General features: G+C 37.3%; 2 protein-coding genes across 10 annotated transcripts; one reads left to right on the top strand and one right to left on the bottom strand.

Moving 5' to 3' along the window:
- Positions 1–1,792: 1,792 nt before the first annotated feature.
- LOC138333238 (ankyrin repeat family A protein 2-like) lies at positions 1,793–13,345 on the top strand. 6 transcript variants are annotated; one of them, XM_069281490.1, is made up of 8 exons: positions 1,793–1,953; positions 3,846–4,064; positions 4,617–4,681; positions 5,193–5,259; positions 5,815–5,880; positions 6,942–7,165; positions 9,926–10,073; positions 11,182–13,345. In XM_069281490.1, exons 2-8 carry the CDS (start codon positions 3,848–3,850, stop codon positions 11,253–11,255), a joined length of 861 nt encoding a protein of 286 aa, XP_069137591.1. In that variant the 5' UTR covers positions 1,793–1,953; positions 3,846–3,847; the 3' UTR covers positions 11,256–13,345. The 6 variants fall into 6 exon arrangements, with proteins under 6 accessions (XP_069137591.1, XP_069137589.1, XP_069137592.1 ...); XM_069281488.1 differs by having other exon boundaries at positions 1,793–1,958; XM_069281491.1 differs by lacking the exon at positions 1,793–1,953 and adding an exon at positions 2,027–2,197.
- LOC138333237 (uncharacterized) lies at positions 13,206–24,874 on the bottom strand. 4 transcript variants are annotated; one of them, XM_069281484.1, is made up of 7 exons: positions 24,830–24,874; positions 20,694–22,014; positions 19,563–19,669; positions 15,040–15,184; positions 14,371–14,488; positions 13,663–13,792; positions 13,206–13,344 (listed from the first exon to the last, which is right to left on the bottom strand). In XM_069281484.1, exons 2-7 carry the CDS (start codon positions 21,946–21,948, stop codon positions 13,237–13,239), a joined length of 1,863 nt encoding a protein of 620 aa, XP_069137585.1. In that variant the 5' UTR covers positions 21,949–22,014; positions 24,830–24,874; the 3' UTR covers positions 13,206–13,236. The 4 variants fall into 4 exon arrangements, with proteins under 4 accessions (XP_069137585.1, XP_069137583.1, XP_069137587.1 ...); XM_069281482.1 differs by lacking the exon at positions 24,830–24,874 and adding an exon at positions 23,061–24,710; XM_069281486.1 differs by lacking the exon at positions 24,830–24,874 and adding an exon at positions 23,061–24,710 and having other exon boundaries at positions 19,563–19,666.
- Between the last annotated feature and the right edge of the window lie 148 nt (positions 24,875–25,022).

The raw sequence follows: 25,022 nt of genomic DNA, 5'->3' as shown, positions 1-25,022 counted from the left end.
AGGCTGTAACTTGCTCATTATCCCCCGCGAAACGCCCCGCGAAACGCGTTTGCGGGGGATCTTAATGTGGGCTCCGTCCTTCCGAGGTTCTTTTCCGGGTTATAACTCAAAAGCGTTCAACGCAGCCACTTAAAACTTTCCATATACATCAATCAGACAAGTGCTCTAGTTGTGCCGTTTGCCATTGCGTCCCATCCATTTTGAGAATTGTTTCCGTTATCATGGAATCTTAGTCAAAAATACAAAATTTCTGTTTCCTTTTGTTTCCGAACCAGAACTCCAAAACCGTTTAATGCAGCTCCGTGAAACTTTCTGAATATATCAGACAAGTGTCCTTGTCGTGCCTTTTGCTATTGCGGTTCTTCCATTTCGGGATTTTTTTCGTTACTATTGAAACTTAGTCAAAAATAACAAATAACAGTTTCTTTTTGTTTCGGGGCTACAACTCCAAAACCGTTAACGAAACTCCATGAAACTTTCTTTATATATCAGACAAGTGTCCTTGTTGTGCCTTTTGCTATTGCGGACTTTTCATTTCGGGAATTTTTTCCGTTACCATGGAAACCTAGTCAAAAATACCAAATACATGTAACTGTTTCCTTTTGTTTCCAGACTGTAAATCCAACATCTTTCAACGCAGCTCCATGATTTTTTTTAATATATCAGACAAGTACTCTAGTTGTGCCTTTTGCTATCGCAGACCTTCTATGTTAAGTGGTGTTTTTTCTGTTACCATGGAAACTTGAACAAAAACACTAAAATACTGTTTCTTATTATATTGTTTCCGGACCATAACTCCAAAACCGTTCAATACAGCTCCATGAAACTTTCTGTATATATCAGACAAGTGCTCTAGTTGTGTCTTTTGCTGTTGCGGACCTTCAATTTCTGAAACTTCTTCTGTTACCAAATTACAGTTTCTCTTTGTTACCTGCTGTTTTTTTCAATTTTACAATACTCGCATACATTTTAAGTTATACTTAAATTTGGGTTTTTATACCAACTGTGGGGCGCAGGGGATAATGCCACGCTTTGCGGCTCCTTGTTTTGTAAGTATGCACAGACGTCTGCTTCTGGTTGTGTAAAGATATTATAGCTTACTCCTACTATATATCGTAAGTGTCAACATGAGTAAGGGTAGGCTATTATATTTTTTTCCAAAACCAGAAGCAGACACCTGTGATGTATGGCTTCAGAATTTAACATACAAGAGAAACCGCATACATGGGAGGCCGTCCTTACATGGACATAGCTGTTAATTATAATAGGACGTTAATTAATCAAACAAACAAACAAAAGTAATGCACTACCATGTATGTTATTGACAGAGCATCAAGCTCCTGTGGAATGACATTCATCTTGATATGTTTTCCTGATTTTTTGTTGTTGAGAGTTTTTCAAGTGATGTATATATAGTTGCATATGTAATAGTGAAGGCTATATATACTTTTTTTTAAAAAAATCAACATTCACTCTCCTGATGTGAGATTCATCTGATCATGTCCTTGCCCAAACGAAGGCGTTTGATACTTTTAAATATTATCTACCCTTAATTTTGTAAAACATCATTTAAAGATCAAGAGATCTAGAGCATTAGGCCTATATTGCACATGTACAGCAAGCAAAACAATGACTTTACATAAATTAACTTCTGTTTCCTGATTGCAGCTGGTTGTATTATTTATTATGTGCGGTTGCATTCTGTCACATTCGCGAGTCCTTAGTATCATTTAGCTTTACTTCACAAACGTACTCTTGATCATGATCAGTTAGTCATAGTCATCATTGTTATTTGGACGCTTATTATTTGTAAACAAAACGCAGCTGAAAAGCATGGGGAGGAAACTCCGAGGAATTGTCGATCCAAACGATAACTGACTCACATTCATTTTCATTAGATATTTAAATTTTGACATATCCTTCTTACCTTACTCGAAAAGCTTGAAGACTTAAGTAAGGTAATCTGAGTTGTCAGTAATCCAATAATATTAGATCTCGATATTGAGAAACTTCTGATGTGCAATATCGACACGACGTAATGATCAGGTCCGGTAGCACGCTAAATCTGGCTATATAGCCAGATTTAGCGTGCTACCGGACCTGATGATCAAAAGTGTTTCGTCGTGCTATACCTCTAACATTGTTGGAGTAAGTTGTCAGCTGCCTTACTGGTATACAACAAAGTTGTAGTAGACAGGTAGAAATCGCTGGATCACTAAAGACTAATGAAGATATCATAGTATGGTCAGGTCGGGGAAAACCACCAATTTGCGTATTATACTCAAACTTGAGTATTATACCTCAATTGGAGTATGGATTTGTTACTAAAAATAACCTAAATTGCTGAATTTTCAAATTTTGCTATACTTTAATATGAATTTAAGGCAAAGCCTCAGAAGAGTACGTGCAGCTACATGTAAAAGATTATAACATCAAAACTTTATATTGTCTACATTTTTCTCCGAGGTTAACAATAAAATATATTTCTTTGACATGCACATAATATCAATAGTTAGAAAGAATTCGAAATAATCCAAATAGAATTGTACAATATACTTCAATCTTGTTTTTATCAGATGCATAGTAAACTTGGCATACTTCGCTCTATGCGGCCTTCAGCCGCGCAGAAGGCTGCCCTCCTATAAAAAGTCGCATTGATATATGCCAAGATAAAGTACAATTTACTGAAATTTGTGCAGTAGAATTGTCAGTTACTTAGGAACTTGATGCAACTTTTCTCAAAGTATTGCATCAATTTTCAATACTTTCCGACATGGAAGTAAATCTATTTTTTGCATTAGTGTTGTGTTGTATAGTTAAATAAATGCGAATTGTGGAAATAGTTTGGAAAAGTTAATTTTAAAGCAATTAATTCTTTTTTAGTAACAAATCTATACTCCAATTGAGATATAATACTCTAGTTTGCGTATAATACGCAAGTTGGTGGTTCTCCCCGACCTGATGGTAACAAATCACAGGACGTTCTCACTAGAAATGTATAAAAACATTTCATTTACACATATTAAATGTGATGATTTTGAGAATAAGCTTAGGTTTTTATAGTGTATTTTAGAACATCATTTCAAACACGATTACCTGCACACATGATGCAAACTAGATTAGTTGCCTATGCCGCAGCTGCATAGCGTAAATATCAATTGAAGTATACATATATATATTATAGAGTCAGTGAGAGTCACTATTCAGATCCTGTTCCTAACACATACCAAATGTAATTTTTTTAAATAGTCTAGATAAGAATTTGCAGAAACATATATACATAGAGATTAGCAACTCCTCCATTTTTACGATTGGCAGATGTACTTCCATATGTGCTTAGGGGTTTTTAGATAAACTCTTAAATAATTCAATTTTGATATTTTGTAAAAGTTCAGCAAAAGGCACTTCTGGTTTTGAATGCCTGATTTTCGAAAAAACAGGTAAAATTGCTTATTTTCATGCTTTCAAAAATCATATTAAATATCATCAATCGAGAAAACTGATCACATCAAACCATGATATAATGTTTAAACTTTGTGTTTAAAAGAATACACTTAAAAGTAGTTAGTCAAGGTAAAATGCCTATATAAAACGGAGGTCCCTCTGCCTGTGAACAAAGACAAAGAAGGAGTTTCCAATCTCTATGTATATATGTTTCTGGCATTTGGAAACTCAGAAACTCTTTTATAACTATAAATCTGAATAACTTTTATGTACTATTTGATATATTTATTTATATACATTGTATCATAACTATTCTTACTGTTTTTGAGTCCGATGAAAGGATCTCTATATAGATACTGGATCATTAAATAAACTTAACTTAATGAATTTTTTCTATGCAGCAATGGAGGTAACAGATTCCTTTGGTAGGAAAAACAGCAAAGGTGGAGATGATACAAAGAAAGGTTCCCCAGAAAGGATGGCCAGTGGACGAAGAAAACTGATGTCTCCTCAGCGGAAGTTTGCTTCAGCAGGTCACGCTGGCGCTTTCCGACTCGTCTCTCCAATTGACAGTGACCAGGAACTCAACGATCTGGAGGTGGCCTCTGTGTTGGCAGAAGGTTTGTGATTTAATTTGTAACAAAGCATGCCCTTGGTAGGCATCAAACTTAATTGTATAGTCTAATGATCGAGCTAAAGAGAAGTTCTTTCTAAAACACTAATTTGTTTTTTTAAAGGGATGTTGTATGTGTTCTAAATTTTGTATAAATCCAGAGGTCAACTCAATTTTGGCTCTTCTAAATAGGGGAGTCTTCTTTAAAATCTGCCAGATCATAGATGGAAGAGCTGACAGAATCAATCAAAGCTATTAATCGAATAATAGGATGTTATCTAAAGGGTGAAGAGGGCAAATAGACTTAAGTTAAGGAAATCCCCTAAATCAGAATCTTACTTGTGTGTGCTGATTACTGTCGAATTTATTGAATTACATATGAATCTTTAGATATAGTTATGACTGAAGGGCACTTTTAAACAGGTCACGGCATGTGTATGACAAAACATTTGACCTTCAGACTGAAAATCCCAGTATCAAATAGCTGTGCGGACATCTAAGATTTTATAAGAATTTTTGCAAACCATCGAGTTATTCTTTTGAAAACTTATTGTTTCAGGTAATAAGGAAAGTCAAGAATGTGTCTCCCCAACGAAATCAAAAAGACACGAGACACCATTCCGTGTGAGTATATATGGAAAGGGAAGTCAAACCACAGAGAACAAATATTATCAGTCAAATCTGTAGATTCAAATGTCAGAATGAATATTCTTCTGTATTTCTAAGACTTATTCAGTTGTAATGTAAACATAATAATCAAACCTTAACCTAGAAAGTCAAATTAATTTGATTATATTGACTCTGTGTTTTCTGTGGGTGTATAAGGTGAGTTTTAAATTAAAATATACAAATAATATATGGATTTGGAGATAAAGTACAATTTACAGTTGATAAATCACACCTTCTGGTAATTAATGTCACCTTTTGACATGATTTTTGTGACGTCATAATCACAAAAAGTGGGACTAATCAATGGTAAATTGTACTTTACCCGCATTGTTTTATGATCTCCAAACCCACGTATTAGGACCATCAGAATAACTTCAAATAAATCGGAGGTTTTGAGTTCTACAAGTTCCAGTTAACAAGGTTAGATTGTATCATGATATTCAATAGCTATTTTACTTCTTTTTAGCCCACAACAGTCATGACAAACCTACAACGAGGCAACGTCCAGACCACCACACCTTTAATACTGAAAAGTAAGTAGGATTGTTCAGTAATCTTTTTTTTGTTTGAATATTATCTACAATGTATTCCGATTTTGCATATTACAGAGTTACCTCCCCTTTTGGATAGGTATCCATTGTGGCATCATTATTTTGTAAACTTCTTAATCCTCAATTCTCAGGCTGAGTACATACTTAGTTGAGAAATTCCTAAAACGGCTTTCACAAACATGTTCTTGCCAAACCAATGAAAATCTGTGATAGTTAACATACCAGGATACCTTATTCAACCCAATAATTTCCCTTCCCCCTTTTGCGGCCACATTTTCCCTGATCTCGAAATAAATGCAGACTTGGTTTTTTTTCGCAAATTGATTTATCTCATACTTTGTGCAGTAATGAAAGGCTAATCCTAATTTGGTTTTATGATGCACCACTCTTTTTTTTGTAATTTTTTACGTACCTTGGACACTTACTGGGTGGAATACAGTTTACCAAAATTCTACTTACTACTGCTAAATGTTATTAAGCTATGTACAGTGTTTTGAAAAAGACATTTTAATATATTTTTTATGATAAAATTTCTAGACATGACGATTCACCAGCTGGCTGCTCAGGGAGAGCTTGTACTGCTACAACAGGAAATCTCTGAAGGTATCCAGTCTTTTTACATACAGAAACTCCTTGTTGTCTGCATGTCTATTAGTCGCTGGCATTGATCTAATAATACAGTAAAACCTGTCTATAAAGACCACCAAAGGAACAGAGGGAAACAGTTTTTATAGCCAGGTGGTCTTTATACACAGGTTGAATTTTGTTGAAATTGTTTGTTTTGAAGAGAAAAGTGGTCTGATTAAACAGGTGATTTTTATACAGAGGTGGTCACTGAAGCAGGTTCTACTTTATGTGTAATATGATTAAGGTATAGACCTTATGGAAGAGGAAAAGTATTAATTATCATTTTCAGTTTAAAATGATCATGAGAAGATGACCTAATTAATCTATGAATCTGATTTGTTCCTTTCTAAGATCAAGTTGTAATCTGCTCTTGGTGATGTAAAGTTGTGTATGATAGTAGAAGTTTGTCTTATATAATGTATGAAGTTAGCCAACTGGTGAAGAAGTGAATTATTCGATTTACCAGTCAAATATAAACTTGCATACAAATAAAATCTCTATTCTTAATATAATATTGAATTGGATAAATTCAGAGCAAATCATTACATATTTTGATTAACATTTTATTTTACGTTTCGGTTATTGACAGTCAGGTTCATTTAAGGTTATTTCAGGTTCAGGATATATGCACAGCACCTGGAGAAAAACCATCGACCTTTGAACAGTTGCAACAGCCCCACATTAGACCAAATAAAAAATTTAAAAAAAATTTTTTAGTGTCTTTCACTCTAAAATAATGGCCGGAACCGGAGTAAGAGATTGAAATCCTGACTTTTAATATTGTTTTTTTTTCATAGAAAAGTGGGGGAAAAATTAGGGTCGGGGTAAAAAATTTGGATTGGTCGGGTAACCCTAAACAGACATATTATTCTTTTTGGCCTTAGATTCGAACTCAAAACCCAGAGGGGGGGGGGGTATAATGATATTATGTTGTAACATCGCTCCAATTACTGGGCCACTGCAGTCCCATAAACACATAAGACTGTTACCAATGCCTTGTAAAATGAAAATTTAAGAAGTTATGTCTTTCTGTGCAGGAGCAGACATTAACAAACCTGACGCTGCAGGTATGACAGCCCTGTTGTGGGCGAGCGCTAACGGTCAGCAAGCCACAACCGAGTTCTTGGTAGAGAAAGGAGCAGACATTCATGTTTGTGGAAAACATGGTGAAAATGCTCTCCTGTTGGCTTGTGCTGGAGGATACACCGACATTGTCTATTACTTACTAGGTCTCGGCCTTGATGTCAACTACAGCGACGAGGTGAGGCATTTGTTTTTACAGGGAGTATATTTCCGACACAAGAATTAATGTGAATGGTCAGGCAAAGGAAGGCTAAAGTCGGTAAAAATGGTGTTAATATATCCAGTATAATTTCTTATGAAATAGGAAAGTAAAATCTCCTGTCAAAATCACTCTGCATGTAAAGAAGTTAATTTATGATATAGGAATCCTAACAATGTCCTCCCGGCTGGCTATGTCCGTGTTGACATTTCCATCCAGCCTCGCTATCAAAGAGTTATTTTTAAAAATATGCTAAATTTACACAGTGCTTTTCCATAATTTCAATGATTAAAGCGGGACAACTAAGTATAAATTACTGGACTGCCGTTTTGATATGTAAGGGCTTTTGGAAGGCCAATGAATGCATTTAGACTGGTTTTTAGCCCACCATCATCAGATGGTGGGCGATTCAAATCGCCCTGCGTCCGTGGTCCGTCGTCCGTGGTCCGCCATCCGTCGTCCGTCCGTAAACAATGCTTGTTATCACTATTTCTTAAAAACTTGTTCAAACTTCACATGGAGGGTCCCCTTGGTCCCTAGTTGTGCCATACAGATTTTGAGGCTGATCGGAAAAACAAGATGGCCACCAGGCAGCCATCTTTGATTTTGGCAGTTGAAGTTTGTTATCGATATTTCTTGAGAACTACTGAAGGGATTTTGTTCAAACTTCACATGGAGGTTACCCTTGGTCCCTAGTTGTGCCATACAGATTCTGAGACTGATCGGAAAAACAAGATGGCCGCCAGGCAGCCATCTTTGATTTTGGCAGTTGAAGTTTGTTATCGATATTTCTTGAGAACTACTAAAGGGATTTTGTTCAAACTTCACATGGAGGTTACCCTTGGTCCCTAGTTGTGCCATACAGATTTTGAGGCTGATCGGAAAAACAAGATGGCCGCCAGGCAGCCATCTTTGATTTTGGCAGTTGAAGTTTGTTATCGATATTTCTTGAGAACTACTGAAGGGATTTTGTTCAAACTTCACACCCTTGGTCCCTAGTTGTGCCATACAGATTTTGAGGCTGATTGGAAAAACAAGATGGCCGCCAGGCAGCTATCTTTGATTTTTGCAGTTGAAGTTTGTTATCGATATTTCTTGAGAACTACTGAAGGGATTTTGTTCAAACTTCACATGGAGGTTATCCTTAGTCCCTATTTGTGCCATACAGATTTTGAGGCTGATAGGAAAAACTTGGATTTTGATGGTTAAGGTTTGATATCCCCATTTCTAAAAAGTGCTGATAGGGATCTTTCCCAAATTTAATATGTAGGTTCCCCTAGGGCCCTTGTTGTGCATATTGCATTTTTGGACCAATCGGTGAACAAGATGGCCGCCATCTTGGATTTCGATAGTTAAAGTTTGTTATCGTTATTTCTCAGATAGTACTGAAGGGATCTGTCTCAAATTTCATATGTAGGTTCCCCTAGGGACCTAGTTGTGCATATTGCATTTTGGGACCGATCGGTTAACAAGATGGCCGCCAGGCAGCCATCTTGGATTTTGTTATTCAAAGTTTGTTATCGCTATTTCTCAGAAAGTACTGAAGGGATCTGTCTCAAAATTCATATGTAGGTTCCCCTAGGGCCCTTGTTGTGCATATTGTGATTTGGGACCGATCGGTCAACAAAATTGCTGCCAGGCAGCCATCTTGGATTTTTATATTCAAAGTTTGTTATCGCTATTTCTCAGAAAGAATTGAATGGATCTTTCTCAAATTTCACTTGTAGGTTCCCCTTGGGCCCTAGTTGTGCATATTGTGATTTGGGACTGATTGATCAACAAGATGGCCGCCAAGGAGTCATCTTGGATTTTGATAGTTGAAGTTTGTTACCACTATTTCTCAAAAAGGTACTGAAGCGATCTGTCTCAAATTTTATATGTAGTATGTTTGAAAAAGTTTAAAAAGTAGAGAAAAGATCCATCTTTCCTTTGTCAGATATAGATCATTCTTTGGTGGGCGCCAAGATCCCTCTGGGATCTCTTGTTTCTTTGCCCGACTATTCACTTTAAAAGTTTATTTATAGAAATTATATTGATGGCTTCAAGTTACAGCACAAAACAAATGCCAGAGGCCAAATCGATTTGCACTCTTCCAGAAGAGCTTTCAGAAGCAGAAAAGCTTCAAATCGAGTGGTTGGAAGTTATATACTAGAAGCAGAAGAGGGCAAATTGAGTTAGGCTTTGTTCCATGTCAAAGTATATAACAATGACGGTTCATTTTGTCGTTTTCCCATATTGCAGTTATATTCAACTTCTGTGTGGAATAAGGACGACACTATGAACCATATTATGAAAACTAACATTTGATTATTTTTTGAAGAATTGTTCAGACAGCGATGGTATGTGTAGTATTATAACGGAACCTGATACACTCTAAATTTTTGGACTCTACAAAATCGTTAGACTCATTTATGCATTTAAACATTTAAAGCCATTTTGGTTCAGGTACCATATTCGACCCAATAAGCGCCCAGGGCGTTTTAAGATATTGAAAAAATGAAAAGGTGCTTATGTTATGTAAGACAAAATTAATGCAAACATTTATACATTTGTCTTTATTTATTTCCAGGCAATTGAAATTGGGGCCTCAAAAAGGGGAGGTTACTTATAGAGACATGGGCGCTTATTGGGTCAAATACAATATATATATATATATAGCTTTAAAGTTATAATGGAAAAAGGCTCCATTAATTTTGTATGTAACAGTTAACCATCACTAACATTTGATTTGTGTTTCAGTCAGAGAGTACCGGACTGATGTATGCTTGCTACAGGAACCACACCGGGTGTATTCAGGCCCTTCTGGAATATGGTGCTGATATTACACACACCAACGAGGATCAGCTCACAGCCATGGATCTCGCTGTAGGTCAAGGTCACAAAGCAGGTGTGTTCGTGTTACGGAACATTAGAGTATGGCTTATTAGGTTTAACATCCTATTAACAGCTAGGGTCATTTTAGGTGACCTTTTTTGCATGCAATGTGTTGCGTGTAAAATTTATTTTGGGAGGCTGCTGTATATTTGTAAAAGGACAAGGTTTCAGAAATAATACCTGGTGTAGTGTAGTCACTTCTAAATCTCTTTGTTATTAGCCACTGCCTGGCTTGAGTATGATGATGCAAGATCAGAACATAATCTGAATTCGGTTTTATGATAAATTGAATTGAAAGGCCAGCTGATTGTTTTCTAGGCGGCCAATCGGCTGCTTGACTTAAGTTTATGTATTAGGCCTACACAGACGTGAGTGAAAGTGACACCACAAGCCAAGGTGGAAATAGCCCAAGGCTGCTAATTAGGGCCACTGGGGTGTTGGTCAGGGGGTCAGGGAGTGGTTAGCATGTACACAAATGTGGCGACGAAAATAAAACGGATGGGTTTACAGCATACGAAAATTTAGACTCTCCTCCTGGGAGACAATAAAAGGCTTTAAAATATGGGAGGTATGGCATGTATGGTTTAAATAATAGTTTTCCCTACATTAGGTAATTTGGAATTTGAATTACCAAAGTTACTTAGTGACATAGTGAATATGGATGCTTGTCCGCACTTCTGACTCTCGGATTTGTTTGTTTTTGTTGTTATCATCAGCCAGGGTCATTTAAGGCTGTGCCAAATTTAGGTGGAGGAATAGCTCAACACCCAAGAAAAACCAATGAACTATGGTCAGTACTTGAAAACTGATCTATATGGCATTGGAACTGGAATAACAGGAGTAGGGCTAGTGATAATACAGTATACTTGACAACTGATCTATATGGCATTGGAACTGGAATAACAGGAGTAGGGCTAGTGATAATACATGTACAATCTGAATAACTTAACCACTTGGTCATGATGTCACCTTGAAATACATTCAAAGAACAGCCATTTAGATGTCTTTTCCACAAAACATTACCTGGTTATTGTATCAGTCAGTTTTCAATCATAATTGTTTCTCCTTATCAGCTGAATGCCTTATTGAAAGTAACGATAGTGATTTTATTTATGTTTTAGCTCAGCAAACCATTGAACAACACATGCTGTCTTTGTTTGGGAATTCCAGTCATTTTCTACCAGAAAGGAATTGACACCAGAGGATTATGAGGAGAAATGTCTGTAAAGAATCCAGACAACATTGGCCAGGCATGCAGAAGGATTGGACAATAGGCTTACAGTTATTCTAAAACAATGGATCTTCCCAATTAAGGATACTGCATCTATAGCCCAAAAGCTCAGGCCATCCAGGAGGGCCAGGCCTATCCCAATGGTTACAGAGGTAGTTCAAATTCCAACCTGATCAAAAGTAACTGGACTAGTCCACTGTTCAGGCTAACAATGGAGAGCTGGGCTGACAATTCAAATTCCCACCAAAAGTTTCTGGACTGGCCCACATGTACTTCAGGCTAACCATGGAAAGACACTGTCAGGCCTATAGTTCATATTCCTTTCGAAGGATACAAGACATAGGCTACAATTCAAGGCTACAATTCAAGCCAACAGTTCAGTTTTCCATCCATGGATATTGCACCTAGCTACAGACCAGTTCAGGCAGATGGACAGGAGAAAGGATGGCATAGCATTGCATAGACTTTTATGGCCTTCAGCCAGGTGTGCTCATAGCCGTCTTTACCGGGTATATGATATATCATTAACATGAAATGGTGTTCTGTAATAAATACAAAATCATAAAAAACTTCGTCTTTTGATCAGGAGTATTTTTTTGGATGAAGTTCAGCTATGATCAGGTGTTTGTATATAGACAGTCTTTGGAAAAAAAACACGCGTATCTACCACTTATGCAGGTTTAAATATTTTGTATTAATTGTACTTAATAATCACATTTGGTGATTTAACGTAAAAATTGAAGAAAAAACCCAGACAGATTCAGCACCAGGCATTATACTGTAAACAAACCTATTTCTGTATGGTGTCTTAATTTCACATTTGCATGGCAATTTGATTTTGCGATTCATTGGAATTGCACCTTCATTCTTGCAGTTGAACCTTTTTTTGTGGAGACTTTTTTTTTAATGCCTTATGCCTGTAAAACTTTAAAACCACAAATATTATGTTAGTTTACAGTATATAGCATTATTATGTTTGTCAAACAGCTCCCTCTTGAAGGCCGAGGGAAATATCAGCTTTCAAAGGTTTAACAATTCCTTGTATTAACATACAAAAAGTCAATAATTGTTTTGTTATATGAAACGATACATTGATTCTTGTAAGTTTTGCAACTTGGAACAATATTTTGAAGCAAGGACAGCGCAATGACTAATTAAACAAAAAGACAAGAATATCTTCATCCACATATCCTCAGTAGGTACTTTTAGTACTTCTGCTGTACTTCTTCATGATATAACTTAAGAACATATAGCTACATTTCAAATGTGCCTATCATCTTTCCTAATCCTACCTCACTGTTGTCTGCCATTTTGGATTTAGCTATTGCCCGATGATCGGCAATGCTCTATTTTGATTGGTCGAAAATGTGGAAAAGATAGGGAATTCCCTGTGTCTATTTTTAGCCAGGTTACCGGATTTGCAATGTCAACCTCTGAACAGGTGTTCATCTGTCTCAGGTTGACATTGCATTTTGTCAAGACCTGTCCGAGCGGTCTAGACCAATCAGAAAACGGCAAAACTCACAGTCATATAACAAATATGTTTTACCAGGTTTAATATTTTAATGTGTCTGATCAGTTGCTGATGAAAAGTTAAAACAAGTTCTATCATTATTAAGTTTGGTATCGGTGCTGGTATAAAAACAAGCCTTTTTACCCAATATGATTTTAATGAGGAAGAACAGATTGATGCGTTTGGTTTTTATACTAGGAGGATCACTTAGGACGTGTCAGTAACTGGCAAATCACATGGGATTCAAATTCGAGACCCAGAGGTGATGGGAGCAATTTGTTCATTCATCATGGCCACAGGCACAACAGAGCAATATGAACCAGATTCAAATCAAGTCACCATTTGTCAGTTAAATCTGACTTGTATAGAAAATATATAATTGTCTCCACTATGGTACAGTATGTGCGATCCACTCCAATAATCACATTCGGATCATCTCTGTCTCCTGGCAGCTGAATTCACTTTCACTCTGAATTTCTCCACCAATTGCTTCATTGTTCTTTCAGCTAAACCAGAGGCAGTCTTTGGTGAATCAGACAACTGAAAATGAAAAAAAAGGTTTATACACAAAATAGTTTCAATGGCATTTTTGTTGGTTTACATATAACTTTGGGATTTAATGCTCAATTAAGAATAAAATTTGTAAAGCTAAGTTGAGACACAAAAATAGACAAGGAGCTGCAAAGCGTGGCATTATCCCCCGTGCCCTGCAGTTGGAATAAAACCCAAATACAAAATACCTCAGAAATAAGGCCATCCTGCTATTGAGGGCACTTGTTTACAGTCCCATTATTTTCCATTCTATATATTTGTATTATACACAAAACAACCTAGCTATTCAAATCAGGAACACTTTACCAAACAAGATTCATATCCCAGTTTCTGTAGATGCCTTCGACTGATCATGGTGAAACCTGAAGGGTGGTCATGTGAATCATACTTCTGGTCACTTCTCAGGAAGGAAGATTTACTTCTGAGCACAATTGCACTGAAATTAATAGGGCAAATAAAATAACTGTGTTTCCTGTATCAGCTTCAAAAACATTTAGAGTGGGTAGGTGAGTAAATAATTTGTTTATTTGTTTCTGGTTAAGTCATTATATACTGTGATAGACCAATGATAGAATATGATATATATATAAATGTAATATATATTTCCTAGACGAAGGTTTTGCAGCTGAAAATTTGGAGCAGAGATAGTTAAAACATTGTAAATTATTTGAAACAATTATGAGAAATATAATAGCATTGATATGTAGTGAGAATAGACTAGGTCTGTTATCTATGACCTGGTAACTTAATCAGTAGAGCTTCTGCCTTGTGTTTGGAGGCCCCGTGTTAGAACCTGGTCTGGTTAAATTATAACTTCACATAATTCAATATATTTTTAAAAACTTCCAGTGTTTGGAGTCCCAGGACTTTCCATTTATTGTTTGAACCATATCCTTATACATATACAGTTATTTTACAGTTGATAGAATTTTAGGCTTACACATATCGATAAAAAAAGTTCAATGTGTAGTTTTGCCAAACATGATCAACATCCATTTAAGATGTTTAACTTACATTCGTCTTCCACTTCTCAACATCACTTGTTCATTTTTCATTTCCTCTAACAGGTCGTCATAATCAGTTGGAGTAAAGGGTATAGGTCTGTCATTGTTATCCAAACGAATTTCCAATACTGCAAAAGTACACAATTTCATTTTTTGTTATTTCATTTTACTGATGAATCAACCATATGGAAAAGAATTCCAGAAAAGCATGCTGATAACGAATGTTTGAGGAATCTACTTCAGAATAATCATAGTTTGTCTTGTAACCTGACTCATGTAAATAAAGTTTCACAAGAAATTGCTTGAAAATCATTACAAATACATTACGTGGTTACATGGGTCTAAATTTTAGGTGCGACTTATTTACCAGTGTGACTATTTTATACAAAACTGAAAAAATCGCAGAAAAGGCCTTTGCGACTTATTCACAGATGTGACTTATTATCCTGAAAATACGGTATACAAACCCTCACAAACTATTGACCGATCAATAGTTCATCTGTTGACAGGCGAGTAATTTTGCACACACTTGTCATAAACAATGCATAGTGCACTAGACCCAAATATTTATTTGACGAACATTACTCTTAATAGAAGCTGCGACATGTTTAAGATTGTGATACAATAGTTTGATTAAAGGGTATAGAGCTAGGGGAGATAACTCTGCTAGAGTAACTACCTTTCACAATGTATGGGAGGATGACATGAGAGTGTATTAACCTCCCTCCAAGCATCTCATTCATGTAGTCAGCCACTTCATCTATGAACGTGGACGTGTATGTAGTCTTGAAAACATTGGCTTTCATGTTTGACTCCAAAAGACCCTATGAAAAATATAAAACATTTCTGTCATTTTCATCACCTTTTTCATTTTCAACTAATATCAATCTAATCAGACTATACTTAATCTAGAATACTGACAAGTCAGGATGGGCCCTCGCTAAGTGACTGACCCACCAGGGTATCAGACTCTACCACAAGTCAGGATGGGCCCTCGCTAAATGACTGACCCACCAGGGTATCAGACTAAACCACAAGTCAGGATGGGCCCTCGCTAAATGACTGACCCACCAGGGTATCAGACTAAACCACAAGTCAGGATGGGCCCTCGCTAAATGACTTACCCACTAGGGTATCAGACTTTACCTCAAGTCAGGATGGGCCCTCGCTAAATGACTGACCCACCAGGGTATCAGACTCTCTACCACAAGTCAGGATGGACCCCCGCTAAATGACTGACCCACCAGAGTATCAGACTAAACCACAAGTCAGGATGGGCCCTCGCTAAATGACTTACCCACTAGGGTATCAGACTTTACCACAAGTCAGGATGGGCCCTCGCTAAATGACTGACCCACCAGGGTATCAGACTAAACCACAAGTCAGGATGGGCCCTCGCTAAATGACTGACCCACCAGGGTATCAGACTCTCTACCACAAGTCAGGATGGACCCCCATTAAATGACTGACCCACCAGAGTATCAGACTAAACCACAAGTCAGGATGGGCCCTCGCTAAATGACTTACCCACTAGGGTATCAGACTTTACCTCAAGTCAGGATGGGCCCTTGCTAAATGACTTACCTACCAGGGTATCAGACTCTCTACCACAAGTCAGGATGGGCCCTCGCTAAATAACTGACCCACCAGGGTATCAGACTCTCTACCACAAGTCAGGATGGACCCCAATTAAATGACTGACCCACCAGGGTTTCAGACTCTACCACAAGTCAGGATGGGCCCTCGCTAAATGACTTACCTACCAGGGTATCAAACTCTCTACCACAAGTCAGGATGGGCCCTCGCTAAATGACTGACCCACCAGGGTATCAGACTAAACCACAAGTCAGGATGGGCCCTCGCTAAATGACTGACCCACCAGGGTATCAGACTCTACTACCACAAGTCAGGATGGACCCCAATTAAATGACTGACCCACCAGGGTTTCAGACTCTACCACAAGTCAGGATGGGCCCTCGCTAAATGACTTACCTACCAGGGTATCAAACTCTCTACCACAAGTCAGGATGGGCCCTCGCTAAATGACTGACCCACCAGGGTATCAGACTTTACCACAAGTCAGGATGGGCCCTCGCTAAATGACTGACCCACCAGGGTATCAGACTCTCTACCACAAGTCAGGATGGACCCCCATTAAATGACTGACCCACTAGGGTATCAGACTTTACCACAAGTCAGGATGGGCCCTCGCTAAATAACTGACCCACCAGGGTATCAGACTCTACCATAAGTCAGGATGGGCCCCTGCTAAATAACTGACCCACCAGGGTATCAGACTCTACCACAAGTGAGGATAATGACCCCCCCCCCCCCCCACCCACCTAAAAAAAAAAAAAAAAAAATACCAATCAGGATATTAGATTGTATCACAGGTTAGGATGGGCCCTCGCTAAATGACTGACCCAACAGGGTATCAGACTCTACCACAAGTCAGAAGGGGCCCCTGCTAAATGACTGACCCACCAGGGTATCAGACTCTCTACCACAAGTCAGGATGGGCCCTGCTAAATGACTTACCCACCAGGGTATCAGACTCTACCACAAGTCAGGAAGGGCCCTGCTAAATTTCTGACCCACCAGGTTATCAGACTCTACCACAAGTCATTAGGGCCCAACTAAATGACTGACTCACCAGGGTATCAGACTGTACCACAAGTCAGTAAGGGCCTCACTAAATAACTGACCCACCAGGGTATCAGACTCTACCACAAGTCAGGATGGGCCCTCGCTAAATAACTGACCCACCAGGGTATCAGACTCTACCACAAGTCAGGATGGGCCCCTGCTAAATGACTGACCCACCAGGGTATCAGACTCTACCACAAGTGAGGATAACGACCCCCCCCCCCCCCCCACCTAAAAAAAAAAAAAAAAAAAAATACCAATCAGGATATTAGATTGTATCAGAGGTTAGGATGGGCCCTTGCTAAATGACTGACCCAACAGGGTATCAGACTCTACCACAAGTCAGAAGGGGCCCCTGCTAAATGACTGACCCACCAGGGTATCAGACTCTCTACCACAAGTCAGGAAGGGCCCTGCTAAATGACTGACCCACCAGGGTATCAGACTCTCTACCACAAGTCAGGATGGACCCCCATTAAATGACTGACCCACCAGGGTTTCAGACTCTACCACAAGTCAGGATAGACCCCCATTAAATGACTGACCCACCAGGGTATCAGACTCTACCACAAGTCAGGATGGGCCCTGCTAAATGACTTACCCACCAGGGTATCAGACTCTACCACAAGTCAGGAAGGGCCCTGCTAAATTTCTGACCCACCAGGTTATCAGACTCTACCACAAGTCATTAGGGCCCAACTAAATGACTGACTCACCAGGGTATCAGACTGTACCACAAGTCAGTAAGGGCCTCACTAAATAACTGACCCACCAGGGTATCAGACTCTCTACCACAAATCAGGATGGGCCCTTGCTAAATAACTGACCCACCAGGGTATCAGACTCTCTACCACAAGCAAGTCCATGTCAATATGAATTATACAAACTAAAATGTTTAAACAATCTGATCCAAGTAATAGTTTAAGAAATTATAAAATCTACCAGGATGTTTGACCCAAAAACAATTTTTCTGACATTAAGGATGCCAATGACTGTCTTTGATATTCCAGGAGTTATCCTAGCTACTATAATTCTCATAATTGCCTCACCTGGACTATGTCACGGTAAGGCATTTTGGGAGAAACCAAAAGATCTCTGAGGGATCACTGCTGCCTGCATCCATCAAAGAATGTTGGGCAATAGAAAGAGGGATATTTCCACAGTTTTTTTTTCTTTTTTTCTATCCTCTTCATATTGAATACACATAAGAAAACTTCCAAATTCACATTGTACGTCTGCTTAGCAAAACATGCCTCAATCAGATTAATTCATGTACCACGTGATACCCGATAACGTTTGTGCGGGACTAGTATTTCTCTCACCTCGGACAGGGAAATCTCACATGATAACCAGTGCTAGATTTTTTATTTCGTCTGATCTGTCTTGTACTTTTATGCACTTTTTGGCGGAATTTTATGCCATTCATGTAACAGTTCGCGCCTGTGACGTCATACTCTCGATTTGGTGACGTCACACGCTTCAGACAATCAAAATTATTAGAAATATGTATATTCAGTCATTTATCGTGCATTGTTTGGTTGTTGTTTTTAATTATTAAAACAATGTGTATGTTGTTTTTAATTATTAAAACAATGTGTATCGATAGATCATCGTTTTTCTTTGATATAACCAAACTATACATTTTAATTTTATGCAGAATGACTAAATTTGAAGCGCAGATGAAATGGTCAATCGGCTTTGAACCAGGAGGCCCAAGACGGGATAATTCTTCACTGAACACATTTATAGATGGTTTTATTATATCTTGAAGACAAGAGAAAAAAAGTCTATTACCTGTAATTGATTGACATAAGACTTTGGTTTGGATTATGTTACAAAATCTTAGCCCTCGAATGAGATAACCCGATCTCGATCACTTACAGGTAACAGATTTTATCAATCTCCATCAATAATGGAACACGTTACACTTGGTAATATTCCTGCTGAAATGACATTAGCGTGGGATATTTTCTTTTGATGTCATTCCATCACCAATAGAAACAAGTCTTGCACAAACGTTTTCAGGTATCACATGGTACGTGAATGATTCCCATTGTCAAATCTAATAAGGCCACTCTGTCTGCCATGTTTAGCTTGTACTTGTCCTACTATGCAGTACTCAGGACCAAGGTGAGTCCCTACAAGTTTAATTTGAGGAGCTAGACATCTTTAGTATGATGACTGCTTATATCCATCATAAGGTTTCTTTTTCATTCACAAAATGTAATTGACAATCTATGGGAACAAAGAAGAACTAACGTATGAAGACAGATCTCTACAGTACTTTCTGTTAACTACCAACAAGCTTTAACTATCAAAATCCAAAATGGCTGCTTGTCAGCCATCTTATTTTCTAATCTGTTCCAAATTACAAATATACAGCTACGACCCAAGGAGAATTTGCATATAAAATTGTAGAAGGATCACTTCAGTTCCTTCTGAGAAATAGTGATAGCAGACACCAATGCATGATCACAAAAAAATACAAACTTTTTAGGCAAATATGAAAAGCAATGCAAAAGAAGCTGTCAATATATTACACGTAGATTAATTTACCCGAGGAATGTCTTCAAGCTGAACCTCCGGACGTTCAATATCTATGGAAACCCTTAGTAAAATGGCCAACATTGATCTTTTCTCCGATTTTTCATAAACGTTTTCTGCTACAAGAGAAGAAATTTCATTAATTACATTTGAATCAATAATTTTCATTTTATATATGTTTTGAATACATAAACTTTTTATGTCTGGACCTACCTTAAGAGTTAAACAGATTAAAGATATCCCATCCTCAATATTCCAGGGGTAACTTTCACAATCGTCATATCCTTGCCAGGACTAAATATGTCATAGTGAAACTGAAGAAAGAAGGAGAAAATACTGACCAATCACAGGCCTAAAAAGATTTCTTCTGAAGATTACCACACTGTACAACGCCCAACTTTAAAGTCATATTAACAGTGTATCATTGTTTGATTCTCTTGATGCACATCAAAGGACCAAACTACCTATATCATCTGTTATTGCACACAGAGCCCCAGCTTAGCTAGGACATAGTCCAGGGATGGATATAACAATAGTGATAGTAACCCATAGAAAATTGAGGATGAAGATACTTGTAATTATATGGTCTGGTTTTTATTGAGCTCACAATCAAGACTTGACACATATGGACTTGGCATTATTTCTATCCAGCATTTCATTAGCACAAATAATGACTTACAAATTTAGCAAACTAATAAAAATTTGAAAAGAGCACAAATCTTAGATATAAATTTCTGAACAAATTTTACAAGTCATATGCTGTCTTTTCATATTACAGAGTTATCTCCCTTGCGGGTAGGTATCCATTGTGCCATCATTATTTTGCAAGTGCAATTTACGTTGATTTCTCTGAAAAATATGACATTATGCTCGAAAAACATGATGTCACAATCGATACCTACCCGCAAGGGCAAATAACTCTGTAATATACAAATACAGAACATATTAATAGCTAAGAATTTCATAACCTTAATCTATTTCTAGCGCCAAAATATCATGAATACATAACGTTAATTACTTTACCTTGTCTAATGAAAGTTGATATTAATTCATATTATATGTACATCAATACTACTCAAAGTAACTTCAATGTAGTAATTCAGTCAAGTTCATTTTTTGTTTTAAAGCTTTCTAAGTTCTCACCTTTCAAATGTTTTGAGCTGTAAACTTGCATATATTCAATAAAAACAGGTGAAAATCTTCCAGCCATAATTTGACCAAAGAAAAATTCTCTGATATGTGTATGGCTTGTATATCCATGTAGACTGGTCACAGCAACAAACAGATTCTCTAAATATGTGTGGATGCCCGTGAAGTCCTTTGGGTCATAGGCTAAACATCCTAGAGCCCAAGATATGGTTCCAATGTCTTTCATGCGAATGAAGAAACTGGAGTTTGCATTTTTCAAACAGATTTTGCCCTTTTGTCCATATGGAATAGCTTTGAAATCTGTAGGCTTAGGCATGACCTTGACCACAGCCTTCACAAATTTGGGCACATTAAGTTTAAATTTGGCGTACTGCTTTAAGAAATATGCTACATCAATAAAATTTCTGCAATGTTTTTTCAATACCTCCTCATTCTTCGTCAGCTCAGTAGCAATATCCAACAGAAATGGAACGTTGTTGCTGATACGGGACTGGCATGCTTTAATAATCATAAAAAGGTCTGCAGAGTTCATATCGGGTAGACCATCCAAGGTTTTGTCAATCACTGTCAAGGCCAGAAAATCTGCATGGCCATAATTAAACCTAGCCACATAAAAAGCGTTCATCACCAATGAAAGTTCTTTCAAGGAAAACAATTTGATGTTCAAGCAGACAAATGTGTGTACCTTCTTAAGTAACGTGAGAGGGACTTGTCTAAATATAGTTGTTATTAACATAAGACGAGTGATGGACGCCGCATCCCAGTTATATGTGTCAAACTTCTCTGTTGCTCTCATGTACAAAGCACGCACCAAATATTCACTATAGTATTCCTGCAATACACCTTTCTCAATAAGATCCAGTAACTGTTCAAAGTCTATCTCAAGAGCATGGTTTTCCCATATGTTCATCTGGATAGCATCTAACACTTCTCTTTGTTTCAACGACAACTGTGAGTGCTGGTCCAAAATACTTTTGGAAATTTCAACACATGACTGACATGAGTGAAGCTGTGATTCTATATCTGATAAGGTAACACTGTTACTGCCACTGGGGCTTGGGCTTCTGTTCCAATGTATACGCTGCTTAGTGTAACGTGTCAGGAAATACACTTCCTGCTTATAGTTATTCCGGTCATGAGTTCTACGCGAAGAAGCTTCTTTGGTTTGGTTTTGTCTAGTAGACAGTGCTGCCATCTGGTGATTTATAATACACCGGCGACGAATTAATGCCACCAAGAAGTTCCTCATGGTAAAATCATCAAATTGACATTTCCATCACAACAACGATTTCTATAATCTTCAAATCTTTGTTATCTGAAAAAATTAAAAAAAAAATTAAAACAAGAGACACAATGGCATTAATGGTCGTCTGACAATTTTGGCATCAGTAATTTTAGTCACGGCCCACAACCTTTCCGAAACAGCTTTTAATGGTTAAAATTGGAATGTAAAACTAGATTGATAATTTTTAATTTTGTAGAGTAGCAAATTTATTAGCATACTGTTACTATTTCACTTGTCAACACATTCTGAACAATTTAATTAAAGTAAATCAAATGTTAATTTTCATAATGCAGGTCTTCTTATATTTCCCGCCATCGTCCTAATTATACCAAACGTTAGTTGACTATAACTGCACCAGATGGCAAAACAGCAAAATGGATTCACTGTTTGTGTGGTATTGTAGCCTTATCATAGGTCATCGATTAACATTTTTTGATGTTATAAATGTTTTCAGAAAATTATTCATTTTTTTGTTTCAGAAAGGTAGAGGGCCTTTCAATAGGAAAAAAAGTAAATACAGTTTTTCAAGATGGTGATTTTGGCATCCAGCTTGGATATGAGAAAAAGTTCAAAATAGATTTCAGATCAACCTATAACCTAATAACACTTGTCTGAGACCATGTCATGATCATTTCAGGCAAGTTTCAGCTGAACTGGAGGAGCAGTTCAAAATGTGTTTTCAAGGTGACGGCTATGGTGGCCATCTTGGATTTTGCCTCTACCTGAAAATGAACAACACTAGGTCAGGAACATGTCAGGATCTTTCAGGTGAATTTATGTTAAATTTCAATTGTTACAAATATGTTTCCAAGATGGCAGCTGTGGCGGCCATCTTGCATTTTGGATTGACACGACAATTCTATATCATTTATTGGAATTTCTTCTTTGCTCCATATAGGATCTTTAATCAGTGTGCATTTCAAACGAGATTTCATGAAAGGAGTCTTTAAAAGTTTCATTTTTGCAAGACTTGGTGAGCAAAAAAAGAACTTCTAGACAAGTTTCATAAAATTTCATATGAAATGAATACTAATTTAAAATACTTTTTTAACGATGGATAAACTTCTAATATAAACATTGTGTAAGAGGGCAAGAGTAATTTCCTTTCCCTTTAGCTCATTCAGTATAGCAGTGGACCAGTAAGTCTGGGGTCGAGGGTTTGAGCCCGCCTGGCACACTACTCTCACCCTGTTACATGGGTGACCGCTTTATATCCCTACGGCCTAATAGTCCTAAGGCCCAATAGTCCTAAGGCCCGTTAGTCCGAAGGCCCAATAGTCCGAAAGCCCAATATTCCGAAGGCCCGATAGTCTGAAAACAGATAATGTATCTGGGATTTTAAATGTGAACAGTACCCAAAATGAAACAAATATTTATAGCAGTTTTTTTATTCAAAAGGCTCTGTAGTAAACTTGCTAAGATAAACTTATCTGCCTATTTAGTTTTGACACTGAAAATGATAATAACAACGAAATGTAGCGAATTAAAAAAGAGCCTTATCTTGAAATACGTATTTGATGTTTTAAGAGTATAAAATTTCATATTTTAACACTGCAATCCTGTTTAACATATCCCCTAACAAATATCATTATACGAACAATTTCCATCATTTAAGGAGAGAATGGGTCAAAGTAAGGAAACGCAAAAATAAGTCATTAGTGCAAACGTGCATTTATCAAATTATGGACCTCAACAAGGTGTTATAAAACCTTGGTATACTTAAATAATGGCCGAGGATGTAGACTGAGATCATTAATTTCAATATTAGGTATGTAATTCCTTTGAGAAATGTCAAAAGAATTTTCCGATTTATATATTAATTACAGGTTACAGGACGTTACCCTTGAGAACTCACCGTTTGAGTTATGATGTCACAGAAAGTATATTGACTTGATGTTTCTAAAAATGGAAACTTCGATTGAATTGAAGAGTTTTACATGCCGTCACGTTTTCGTTTCTGGGAACGCGAAACTTAGAGTCAATGATGCTATAGTATATATCGAACCTCAAGTGACCATGTATTAAACAATGGAAAAAGAGCAAAATCAGAGCATATCTATCACCTCGAGTCAATACACCTTCTGTTACACCATTACCAACACGTTGAGTTTTGATGTAAGCTTGATCATGCAATGCTACATAAAAAATGACAACTTTTCGTTCATATAAATTGGCTGATCAATTACTTTAAAGCAGTGCCAAAACACATATTCATCAAAACCCATCGAAAACATACCAAACTATGAAAATAACTTGAATTATAACAACGGTATAACTTGAAATATTTTCTGATTTTCGGACTTACGGGCCTTCGGACTATTGGGCCTTCGGATTATTGGGCTTTCGGACTATTGGGCCTTAGGACTATCAGGCCTTCTGACAAATGGGCGTTCGGACTAACGGGCCTTCGGACTATTAGGCTGTAGAGATATAAGTGTGTCATCGTTACATGTACACTACGCTTGCATTATAAGAGAGCAAGGATGCATTTATTCTATATCATGGAATAAATAAAAAATGTTTTAAGGGCAAGAGGTTATACATGTAATAATAAGTAAAAAAAAACAAAGAACAGAAAGGAGATTTAAAAAAAAAAAAAGCAACTGCAGAAGAAGGGGGGTAACTGTGATATAATAAAAATTACCTCCCTTTGAGGTTGCAGAAAATAAAATAAAGTCAATAAATAAAAATAATTCATTTGAACAAACTTGGTAGCACTTCACCCCTATTATTATTAAAACTGTTAGATCGAAGCTACAGTACATTTACAGTACTGTTAAAGGTCACAGACATTGAATACATTTTAAGACTCTCTTCACATGCATAAGGAGCAATCATACATTACATATAATCCATTTGGAAGTAAACACGTGCGAGACGATGATCATAACTTAGGTAATGCTAATTAACAGCTCGGACTGCCTAGACTGCCCGGTAGATGACCGCATTTGTAGCGATATTTATTTTTGACAATTTATCAATTGTTTCTATATAGATTTCTGGCCATACAAATATGGTTCATATTGCTGTATCTATAT

Source organism: Argopecten irradians, chromosome 10, assembly GCF_041381155.1.
Source record: "Argopecten irradians isolate NY chromosome 10, Ai_NY, whole genome shotgun sequence".
Classification (NCBI taxonomy): Eukaryota; Metazoa; Mollusca; class Bivalvia; order Pectinida; family Pectinidae; genus Argopecten; species Argopecten irradians.
The sequence above is the reverse complement of the archived record's forward strand: the minus strand, read 5'-3'. Positions and strand labels throughout refer to the sequence as shown.